At 37.9% G+C, this 12,776-nt stretch overlaps 1 protein-coding gene across 2 annotated transcripts in view; it reads right to left on the minus strand.

Annotated features, from left to right (window-relative positions):
• ARHGAP15 (Rho GTPase activating protein 15) overlaps positions 1 to 12,776 on the minus strand; it is a 601,111-nt gene that overhangs the window by 565,037 nt on the left and 23,298 nt on the right. The window contains exons 1-2 of one of the 2 annotated variants that reach the window (XM_032356221.1): positions 7,580 to 7,670; positions 4,818 to 4,952 (exon numbers count right to left, since the gene is read on the minus strand). In XM_032356221.1, coding sequence (XP_032212112.1) covers positions 4,818 to 4,862 — 45 coding nt within the window. In that variant the 5' untranslated portion in view covers positions 4,863 to 4,952; positions 7,580 to 7,670. Of the gene's footprint in view, positions 1 to 4,817; positions 4,953 to 7,579; positions 7,759 to 12,776 lie in introns of those variants that run through there. The other variant, XM_032356220.1, reaches the window with a different exon arrangement.

Consider the following 12,776-nt stretch of genomic DNA (forward strand, 5'->3'; position numbering starts at 1 on the left):
TTACAACCTAGGAGATAATCAAATCAGTGTTTGTTCTTCTTCTGTTTCTCAACCTGCTTCAGTTCTCTGCTGCAGTTGGCAAGCGCTTTGGGTGCCATTTATGAGAAACATTCAGTATCAATACAACAATGATTTAGCTCAACCAGGGGCTCACAAGCAAAGGACAGTGTTCAACACACGGTGTTTTTGATTAACCAAGGTTATAATGATGATCTATTAAAGGACATCTTTGAAAACCAAGACAAATATTAAAAGGGGAAACTTACAAAGTGTAGACAAATGTAAATCACGGGATAAACATTGTTTTGCAGCTTGCACATTACCTCTTTGCAAGCGCACATCAGAACTCTGTCTGGTGTTGGTCTTGGGATTTTGATACTTAGTAAGTATGAAAACTGTTCCCATCTTCTGATACAGTTATACCTAAAATGACACCTATCCACTTAGGAATTTGCCCCAAAAATCTCCTAATAATATTGACTACGGTTCCAAAGTTATTTCACGAGGGAAGAGTATAATATGAATTAAGTAAGAGGTGCTGCAAATAATTTAGCGAAATAGCGTAGTTGCTGCCACACAGAGTATTAGGTAACCTTTTTTTAATTAGAATGTACACTTTTAGATTACTGATTATGAACATCAGGGGACCCGAGATTTTGATTCATCAGTAATTCTCCTTTATGTCTACACTAAGATGTAAAAATGAGACCTCTGGCTCTAACGTGGTATTTCAGAGCCTTTCCATGCTGCTACAGAAGCTGTTTTACCTGTAATCTCTAGTACTGCTCTGCCCCCTTGTGCTGCGACAGTGAACTCAACAGAGGAACAGTTTGCCTTCATCTTTGTACATGAACTATAGAAAAACCCCACTGTCACTTCTCACTTTTCTGGCAAGTTCAAGGTCAGTGTCTAGCTATTTTCAGCTCATCTCTTCTTGATCCATGCAGAGAAATGACAAGGTAACGTGATTCGGGGTCAGCTGTATTACAGGAACCGTTACATAAACGGAGAAAGTGAAAATCAATCCTAGCTGACAGTGACTTCGGGATAATCAACGCTCACTGGATGCCTCTGTCAGTTCGCCTGCATCAAACACCGTGTGACTTCTGTCAGATCATTTTAATAAAACTATATTCTCACTTTCAGCAACCTAAGTAAATATTTCACTTGAGCTGAATTTTTTCGACTATGTCAGCCTTCTGGATTTGTAAACGCGTGCCAATAATTCCTTGACAAATTTCACAGGTAATACCTATTATCCTGAGGTCTGTTAACCAACCTGAGAGGGAAGGTACTATTGCAAAATAAGCCCTCCTTTTTGAATGATCTGTGAGAGCTTTCCTGCAGACTGTTGCATCTGCTGCATTAAACTCAACACCCTTCCCCAAGTCACACTCAGCCCCAACTCCTCTCTCTTCCTTGGGAGCACTACCCCTGAATCCATCATTTCTCAGTGAGAGACCAGGTTTCTTTCCCTCCTAAGACGCTTGTCACTGCTTTCCTTTTATCTCTGCATTTTCTGCCGGGACATCTCCCTTAATACAGAATTGGAGGCGTAGCATTTAACAAGATGTTCCGAGTTCATGGCATTCCTGCTGACAGCACCTGATATGTCCGTTCAGGGAAGGAGCTGCTTTGTCCCACCCACCTTGTGCTCCCTTGAAACTGTGAAGCCCCGCAGTCCTCCATTGAAGTACAATTTACCATAATATTAGTTGTCAGTAAATTCAAAGACGGAACTCCTAAAGCTATAAAATGGATTAGAAGCAATTTAAAAAAGAATTAACAAACTAGAGTAAGAGTATACTGTCAACAAACAAATGCTCCATCATAGGACTGTAATTTGGAATTTTAATTACCCCTCTGCTTCTGTAACAAAACAATGTCTGAACTGGCAGCGATTTGAATCTCTCACAGGTCATTGAGCATTCTAGTTAATTACTCTATGAATAGCCTGTTTTTCTCCCCTCTGGAAACACGTTTCTAATGGCAGTCAAGGTCTGACAAATGTGTCATCTACATAATTAGCTAGGAAGCAACACAAAACATTAAACATGCTTTGTGCCGACAACTATCAAAACATTTCATTTGTTGTCAATTATTCATTACTTTGTAGGTTCTGAAGGGGTTGTTATTATGGAAATAAGTCCAGATGCTAACAAGGTTAGAGTTTTGGATTCAAATTAGTAATCAGAGGACTAACTTTTAAAAAAATGTATCTCATGTACATTCAGCGCCATGTTCAATCAGTAGGAGATTATAAACAAATTTAGCTATGCTCAAGTTAAAATGAAAACGACGCAGCCACAAACGTGAATTCAAGAGCCTCCGCTCATTCTCTGAAGCGCAGACTCTCCCCTGTGATTGTAAACTTTCCGAGCCTTTGGCAAGTCCAGTGTGTGCTGGTAAATGACAGGTAAACATTGCACTGCATGAGCTGCCATGGGAAAGCAAGGTCGAGGCAAGAAATCTCAACTTCCCCCACCCCCACCCACGAGCGCAGATCATGTAAAAGTCCGAATTCTAGCTAATAAACTTTTGAGTCGGTCACCAGCACACTGGTCACCTTAGGTAACCCTTGGATTTCATGAGTACTTTTTTCCTATTTCTGAAATCCGGTTTCTTTTATTACTGCTTTAGTATTGTATATAAAGACAAGTATTGTCTTGAAAGCAGCGCCCCTGATGTATATAGAGGATATAAAAAGATTTCTCAACAAAATTGACCTCTCAGTGGCAAAGAAAATTGCAGTGGAAGACACATTATTGCGTAGTCATATCTGAGGTTTGGATCTATGGAGAGTCTCCCTCCACTGTCTTCTAGCTTTGCCTTATAAACCAAAATGGCTTACAACTGTCATCCACAATAGTCCAATAAAGATTAGGAACAAAACACTGTCCTTACATTGATGAGATAAGAAAGACTTAACTGCAGAATGCAGTGTACAAGAACAGTTCATAAGGCTTGTTCTCGAATGAGAAAAATAGAATTCAAATCATATTTGTGTGTGGCTAGAATTTAATTGAGATGATCAGTTTATTTTCTACATAATGTTTGATCAGATGCCTGTACAACAGAGCTAGATAAAAAGAGAAGGGGGGAAAGAAACAAAAACATTCTATCAGGAGAAATCAAGAAGACCCGTTATCTACAGAGTGTGCAAAATATGTCAGGAAATAATTCTACCCTGAGCGCTGAGAATGCTCAGTTAATAAAAAAAGATCAGCCACTCGCTAAGAGAAAATAATTGTCTGTATCTATATTTTTCAAAGCAAAAAGGCAGCCACATCTCACACTAAATAGGACACATTAAAATAAGCTTTAATAATCTTTATGCAGAAGGAAACTAATCCATTTTCAGATCATACGATCCACAGCAATAAAAGGAAATCATCAAACTAAAAACAATTTTAGAAATGGCTGCAGACTCTCATTTAATTAACATGCAACAGATCATATATTTATGAGGAAGTCAAAATATTTAGGAAGCCTATAATCCTGTAAGCCTTAATGTGGTATAAAAACAACAAATAAATGCAAAGTGTTACTGTTATACGCGCCTGCCTGATCAATGGTTTTCACATATTGATCTATAAATGGAGTTGACAGTCTGTGTTGGCTGCACATTTTCCAAGCAGCGCTATTTTTGCAGAAAACCAATACGGGCAATTACCTTTGTTTGAGATGCCAAGTCTTATCAATTCAATGTGATTTAGTGTCATTTTAATTAAATATCAGGATCCACTTCAGGACAATTTATACAAACAAAGCCTCAAACCTAACTATAAGCGTGATTTGAAGTAAACATGGACAAGTCCTACAGTCTCATAATATTTCTCAAAAACTCTGCTAAACAGAAGGCTTATATTTTTAGTAGCAATTTTTATGTCTGCCTTTTTGGCTAGCCACAACTTTGGCAAGTATCCTATAATCACAGAAGTAAGAAACAAAAGAAAATTGTTTCCTCTTTTTCTTTATAATATATTAAGAAAGAAAAATGAACATGAACAGTCTGTTAATGGAAGCAGAAGGAGTCGTGTACGTTAGCGTTTAGGAATGGCTCAACCTAAGTCCTTATCCTAACAGTAATAAGAAGATATTCCCCTGTCCACGAGGGCCATGAATAAAGTATTGCACTTCTGCGGAGTTTACAAGAAGGAGGCGGTGAATATTCATACATGTGGCTGCTTAAGACACCAGCATTAAATGCCAAAACTGCTCCTGTCTGCAAATCCTATGTCTGCAATTTTCCTGATTTGGGCTATTTAAACTCTTCATTAATATCTATTCTAAACTGTCTAGTAGGCTGGAGCTTCCCTCTTATAAATAGCATCAAAGCCACATTAAACCTTCCCCAGTAGCTATTTGCTGGATTGTACATTAGCCTTTCAGCCCTTAAAGAGGCACACTTCACTTGCCCCCCATTTACACTCACGAAGCCGTCTGCTTCTGTGTTTCGCACATTCGGGCAAATAAGCAGTCCACCTTTAAGAGGTCTCACTCCGGTGCTCAGGTTGAGACAACAAATCACTGAGACCAAAGAGCGTTCCTTTCCCACCAAGCGGAGGTCTCCAGATCTCTCTTACAGAGAGGCAATTTGGCTAACCACTTCCTCCCGTGCCCAAGCTTCCCACCTCTCCAGCGTTGGCCAGGTAGCAAAGTGGCCTTATTAACTACATAAACATGATCATTGGGTGTTTAAAGAAAACGGCGCATACTGCCAGGGAAATACTAATGGAGAATTAATACCTGCTTTACTGAAATGCTTCCACGCAGCCCTTAGATAATGAAAACTTCAAAGTAATAAGTAAATTCACCTGTGTTTGCATAGCACAGAGTCGAATAAATGTTTCTCCTGGCATTTCAGACTGCTCCTCCGTTTAAGATACCAAGAACATAGGCTCTTCTGACATATCCAGGAAAGTTTTATATGGTGTTCCAAGTTCACAGTCCTGTTAGCAGTATTTTTAATTGAACGCAATAATAAGGAGGATTTTATGCATTAATGACAAAATTATACAATTGATTAGACCCGAGAACCTTTTATCGTTTTCTGTAACAAGTTAAATTGTTGCAAATACAATATCAGATTCTTACGTTATATACTCCAATAAGTCCATATTAGATTTGCATAACCGTTATGCCAGGGGGCACGTAGTATATATGTTCCATGTATATGAAATAGAACGCAAAACAGATATACACATATATGTATGTATATGTCTTGAAGTAGTCCTAATTTCTTTTCTGTTCAGATTAAATGTAAGTGTCTCTGTTACAACAAGCCATGCCATGTGTGACACGGGCACACATTTTAGAGTACACTTCCTCCCACCTCTCCTAAGTTCAAGATCTCCCCCCTTGACCTCACCCCAACCTCCAACTTCTGAAAAATCAAGTTCTTAGTTTAGCTTGAGCAGATATCTTTAACAGGCTTGTTTGAATAAATATGCCAAAATACTTTACATTCTGTCAGTATCTAGTCAGAAAATTGTGCATGGAAAAAAGAGATGAAAAGAACCGAGACAGAAAGAAAATTAGTGCCGTGGCAGGCTTTCAGTACAGTAGCTCTGAGCCAAGTTTTCTCGGTGAAATGACATATCCTCACTAAAATACCCCTTTTATATAATTATGCACTGAGTACACATAACCAAAAGTAACTTTTATTTTTGTTCCTTATCGAGGAATACATATTGCCCAGGCTAAGAATGCGGAAACAAAAGCTGGGATAATTATAGCTAATTTAACTTTGGAAAACTCTTCTCTAGCAGTCCAGCATATAACCCCCCAAACTAAAGTTATGTAACAAGGTAATATCAACAATGAGAAACTGCATGATAAAATCCTGCCCAAAAGTGAAAAATGCTAATTTTGTCTCATTTAGCAGCTGGATACAGAAATGCTCATTAGTTTTAAGAGGGTTAATCCTTTTAACTTTTGCATATTGATATGCCAATTATGCCTAATTGTACAAGAGGCATCAGTCAAGGTAATAGTGCATAAACACATGAAAGTTATTAAGTACATCCCAACATGTAATAAAGTAGGTGTTAATTGGTAGCTGAGTTCTGCGGGCTATTGAGGTGGATAATTCATTGAGAGATGGATCACTTGTAATTTCTCTCCATAATTCCTTTTGCAGTCTCATGCTGTGATGTTTTCATGCTTGTCAAAAACAACTGCGGCATAGTGCCTTTTGTTAAACACAGCCAATAAAATATGTTAGGCATCATTAAATATACTTAACTTTTAAACTTTTTCAAAGGTACAGTTCTTACTGATAATACATTACAGAGATTCCAATAATTTACTCTAACCACTGTCTCAAGTTCATAGTTGAGGAACATTTTAGCTGGTTTAAAGGCAGAGTCAGGCAGGCAGTGCTGTGCCTCCCAGCAGACAATACTTTTAAACGGGAGAGTAAAGAAAGAAAAGCACATCTCTCTCGGGACCTTATCTCAGGATGGAGCTCCCACCCCCGACCTATAATCACTGGCTTCCTTGTGCTGAATTAGTCTATAATACCTGAAGAAAGCATGCTTAAAACTATGTATTTCTCAAGCTCCTGAGATGTGGTGGGTTAATTTCGCACTTGAAATTCGAGTGAAAACAGGGAATAAATATAATCGGTGACATGCAACTCAGCAAGTTTATCTCATTTAATAACTCAGTTAGGGAGCTGAATATTTCATAGGCCCCTACGATATTAACAGAACACTCAATTAATAGCTCACATGTTTCTGCGGAGTGACTGGGACTCACAGTCTGTCCCCAGCTAACCTATTTCCCGCTCTCGCTCTCACTGCGAGAAACAAAATAGATCTGGGGTCCAAAAGAGTGGCTAACATTGCATAAATAATTTTGTAACATCCTATGGCCTCAGCTGCAAGTTACCACCATTATGGAAGAAAATTAACCAGAGGAGACTCATCGTAATCAGTGTGTTTAGTGGCTCAGGATGCGTGCAGGGGCAGGGACACAATTGGCAGTAGAGTTCATCTCTAACTATTTTATTTCAAATCTTCCTAATGACACATTATCGAGACAAAATGGCTTCCTCTCCAAACCTTCCATCGCCACACCATTTAAGCTCATTCCAAATCAAATCGTAATTCCAATATTATATATTGTTGGGAGATTTTAAGAAAGAGATTTTCACTTTTTTTTTTTTTTTTTTGAAGATTCCCCCCTCATTTCATTCTTAGCTAATTTTAGCCTCTGGCTTTTCAAAGTGATGTACTGTATTTGGAAGTACAAACGCCACATGCTAGCATAACCTCATTATTTTTATAACACTGAAGCATGAGCGTGGAGGCCCTTAAAATGAGTCAAAGGTGCTCTTCAGTCTAGCTCCAAATCCACTTTATCACTCTGGATTAAGCCCAGCTCCTCTCTCACAACTGGGGATATTATTATGACTATAAGTAGGCAAGATAAAATGCATTACAAAAACAGTTTTCTCATGCACATTAGGAAAACAAATAAAACAAAGCTAATTAGTTTTTTTGTTGTTTGTTTTTTACTTTTTTAACAAAATTCTGTATCACAGAACACGAGGGTTTTGGGGTTTTGGACTTACGGGTTCAATGACCTTCCCAGCATCAGTGAGGACCATGGATTTACTTTGGCTCAGCCTGTCGTGGTGGCTGTTGGCACTTTTGATTCTCATTTGTACAGCTCCGGTGCCTTGACGGGTGGAATTCAGTGTTTCCACAGAGGTATCAGAATTCATAGATTTCTGCATATTATAGCGTTATCCTGGTAAAATATAAAAGCATTGTGTTATTCTAAATTTATTTTTTCCAAGAAAAACTTGGTGGGGTGCAGTTTCCTGTTCATCACTAAGGTACAGAAATCAAACCATCTCCACCCTCTGAATATGCGGAAGGTAATTACTCTGCAGTTGTTTTTATCAACTCGGGTCTCTGAATGTGGACACTACTATACCTGCCGGAGGACTTCCAAGTTCATAGCCAGCACAGCCATGCTTGTGTGGTTCCTAATTCCATTAAGGGATTTCTAATGGCAACACGATATTCTTCCTTATGTAGAAACGCCAACTAAGTATCTTCAGGGTACATGCTATTTGCATTCACAACGTTACCGAACTTTTACCCACCCATTCCACCCCACCCCACCCCTATACGCTACTCCCATGCAGCCTTTTTTAGTGACCAAAAACCTACATGGACAAGGTCATATGTAAGTGAGCAGACCTGGCTTTAGGGCACACTAAGCTGGTCCCATTGACCATGAAATATTTTGGCTTGGCCTTCTTTGTGTGGTGTTCAGTCCTAGCCCTGACCCGCCACTCACAATACCCAAGAAGGGAAATTAAGGTCCTTTGTCTGCTGCCATCAGCCAACTGAACTAGATTCAGTAGCTTTGTTGGACATAATGTTGATGAAGACTATGAAAAAAGAGAAAATCAAAGCCATCTATTTATTGATGTTTCTTTTAAGTCTGATTTAGGCAGAAAAATTCAGGGCAGGCACATGCTAAAGGAAAAGCAGTGAGGAAACAATAATTTGGAAAAGCAAATGAAGAGAACTAAACCGTGGCAATATCCATGGGTGGACTGGGAGGGCTTTGGTTGCTTCCCCAAATCCATAATCCTTTTTAATGGCCCCTCTCCACAAGCCCCTCCAAGGAGCATATCATGTCATTTAAAAGAGAACATGTGCAATGCAAATACAACTTCTAAGCTTCTAGAAACAGACCCCTTTCTGGCCTAATTGTTGTCTCCCTGTCTCACCTACAGACATTACAGAGCTGGTCTGGGCACATGTGTCTACACTGGAAAAACTTGTCATCAATCACAAACCAGATAATCCAAGGGAAAGATTGTATTTTAGGGAGCTAACTGTACTGGTACCCCTATAGCTGTTGGAAGACAATGGGGTTAGCCAGCATCATGGTAATGTTCAAGCTCAGTGAACACTAAGATGGTCAGAAAAGAATGAAAACATTTTAATAGGAGACAAAGTGTTACTTCATAATTGATACCAGTAAGGCAATGGAGAGATAACTTAGCAAAGTTAATATTTTTTGAGTATTTACTATTGGCCAGGCAATACAGTCAGTGATTCAATTCTTGCAAAACTCCCATGAGATAGGCATTCAACTCATACCTTTCTAGAAGAGAAAAATAAAGTTCAGAGAGACTAATATTTTTCCCAAGAATGAAGGACAGAAGAAGTGGAGGACCTGTATTTTGTTCCAAAAAAAGACCCCTCCTGGCAAACAGATGCATTCTAGTTAATCAACACTATGAAATATTCCTCAGCAATAAAAAGAGCAGACTATTGATGGATGCAACCACAGGGATGAATTGCAAATTCCTGAATGAAAGAGGCCAGGCCAAAAGAAAGTACCTTTGGAGTACTTATGATTCCATTTATATAATATTCTAGGAAATGCAAGCCAGTATTTAATTATAGAAAGTTGGTCTGTGATTGCCTAAAGATGGCATGAAGGAAAAAATGGATTATGGTGAATATGAGAAAACTTTTAGGTGATGGTTATGTTTGTTAGCTCAACTATGGTGATGCTTTAACAATTGTATGCATGTATTTAAAAATGATCAAACTGTGTAAGTACTTATGCTATTGTACTTCAGTTATATCTCATAAAGACATTTATAGGAAAGTTGTTTTAAAAATTCCTTAACTAGGGGCGCCTCGGTGGCTCAGTGGGTTAAGCCTCTGCCTTCAGCTTGGGTCATGATCTCAGGGTTCTGGGATCGAGCCCCGCATTGGGCTCTCTGCTCGACAGGGAACCTGCTTCCTCCTCTCTCGCTCTCTGCTTGCCTCTCTGCCTACTTGTGATCTCTCTCTGTCAAACAAATGAAATCTTAAAAAAAAAAAAATTCCTTAACTAAATTAATTAAATTGACTTAAGTTTCTTAATTCTTTATTTTGTTCATACTTCCATTTTTATGCTTCTGTATGAGTGATATATTATAAAAACTCATGTAGTAGAGAATAAAAGAGCTATTTCAACAAGACTGGAAACAAAAATCTGAAGAAATAAAAAAAGAAAATCTCATCTCCACTATTTCATAGGAATATAATGACAGCTGTTTTGATGAGAAGGATTTTAAAATGTATCAAATTTGGCTACTAATATAGACATAGGGAATCTTACCTCTACTTCTAACTTGAATAAGATGTAGAGTATTATACAGATAACTGTTTTAAAAAAAAAAAGTAAATGCATTTTCCATATATCCGAGTATAGGTCAATAATCTTTTGATTTTATTCTGTATATTATTATTATTAAAGCTATTAATTTCATAGCCAATCAGAAAGTAAACACAATAACAAAGTGAATCTATGAATCTTTGATATTTTTGAGGATGCTACTATTAAAATCACGAGTTTTTCAGAATAAATTATACTAAAATCTGTACGGAACCACAAAATACTCTGAATAGCCAAACCAATCTTGAGCAAGAAAAACAAAGCTGGAGGTATTACAATTCCAGATTTCAGAATGTACTACAAAGCTGTAGTAATCAAAACACTATGATACTGGGAAAAAATAGACACATAGGTCAGTAGAACAGGGTAGAAAACCCAGAAATAAGGCTGTGATTATATGGTCAACTAATCTATGACAAAGGAAGCAAGAATAGACATGGGAAAAGGGCGGTTTCTTCAATAAAAGGTGCTGGGAAAACTGGACAGCTCCATATAAAAGAATAAAACTGGCCCACTTTCTAACACCACACACAAAAATAAACTGAAAATGGGTTAAAGAAATAAATGTGAGCCCTGAAGCCATAAAAATCCTAGAAGAGTACACAAGTAGTAATTTCTCTGATACTAACTGTAGCAACATTTTTCTAGATATTTTTCTTTAGGCAAGGGAAACAAAAGCAAAAATAAACTATTGGGACTGCATCAAAATAAAAAGCTTCTGCACAACAAAAGAAACCATCAACAAAACTAGAGGGCAACCTATGGAATGGGAGAATAATATTTGCCAGTGACATACTTGATAAAGGGTTAGTATCCAAAATGTATAAAGAACATATACAACTTAACACCAAAAAAAAAAAAAAAATACAAACAATCCAATTAAAAAATGGGCACAGGACCTGAATGAACATTTCTCCAAACGAGACATACAGATGGCCAACAGACACATGAAAAGAAGCTCAACATCACTAATCATCAGGGAAATGAAAATCCAAACCACAATGAGATATAACCTCACACTTGTGAGAATGGCTAAAGTCAATAACACAAGAAGTAGTAAGGGTTGGTGAGTATACAGACAAAAAGGAACCCTCATTCACTGTTGGTGGATACTGGTACAATTACTATGAAAACAGTATGGGATTTCCTCAAAAAAATTGAAAATAGAAACACTGTATGATCCGATAATTATACTACTGGCTATTTATCCAAAGAAAGCAAAAACACTAAATCAGAAAGATATATGCCCCCTTATGTTTATTGCAGCATTATTTATAACAGCCAAGATACAGAAGCAACCTAAATGTCCCCTGATAGATGAACAGAAAAGGAAAATGTGATGTGTGTATACACACACACACACACACACACACACACACACACACACACAATGGAATACGATGCAGCCAGAAAAAAGACTGAGATCATTACATTTGCAACAACGTGGAAACATCTAGAGGGTATTAGGCTAAGTGAATAAGTCAGATTGAGAAAGACAAATACCATAAGTTTTTACTCAAACATGCGTAAAAAAAGCAAAACACAAGAAAATGGATAAATAACAACAAAAAACAAAATAAGACTTATAATTAGAACAAATTGATGGTTAACAGAGGGAATGAGTATGGGGAGATGGGGAAAATGGGCGAATGGGAGAAGAAGGTACAGGCTTCCAGTTATGGAATGAATAAGTCATGGAATAAAAGGCACAAGAAAACAAATATAGCCAATAATATTGTAATAAAGATGTTTGGTGACAGATGGTAGTTATACTTGTTGTGATCACAGTATAATGTAGAATCTTGTCAAATCACTATGATGTACACCTGAAACTAACAAAACATTTTTGTGTAAACTGTACTTTAAATTTTTAAAAAGTTAAAAATTGGGTACCTGGGTGGCTCAGTTCGTTAGGCAACTGCCTTCAGCTCAGGTCATGATTCTGGAGTCCCAGGGTCGAGTCCTACATCTGGCTCTCTGCTCAGCAGGGAGCCTGCTTCCCCCTCTCTCTCTGTCTGCCTCTCTGCCTACTTGGGATCTCTCAGGGTCAAATAAGTAAATAAAATCTTAAAAAAAAAAAAAAGAAAAGAAAAATCTGGGTTCTCTTCTGAGTGCATGTAAGCCTTGATATTTCAAACTCAAAAAGATGGTGTGTCTGTTACGTTGGTGAGGGAAATCACTTAGGCTAAAGCCACTATCTTCTGACCAAGAGCATGAAGCCGCTGTATTTACATAGCCTGGCCACATGCCATTTATAGAACATGTTGCTTCCTCAGAGTTTGCACAAATTTCAAAGTCAAGTCAACATTTGCATTCTTGTAATGATTTCACAATCAACTCGTTATTTGCCTAGTGATGAGTTACTGTCAAAAGGCCGGATTACTTAAAACACCTCTCATCTGGCTTCCCCACCTATTTTCTTGGGGATAGGCTGAAGAAAAACTTCCAGAATCTTCCTTTTACAGACATTTTTGTTAGGCTGACTTCTCCCCTACTCTAATATTAAGGTGATTTCTCTCCCCACACTGCCTCTCCTCTCGCCATTACTTCCTTTCTCCATCTTCACATTTTGT

This window comes from Mustela erminea, chromosome 8, assembly GCF_009829155.1.
Source record: "Mustela erminea isolate mMusErm1 chromosome 8, mMusErm1.Pri, whole genome shotgun sequence".
Taxonomy (NCBI): Eukaryota; Metazoa; Chordata; class Mammalia; order Carnivora; family Mustelidae; genus Mustela; species Mustela erminea.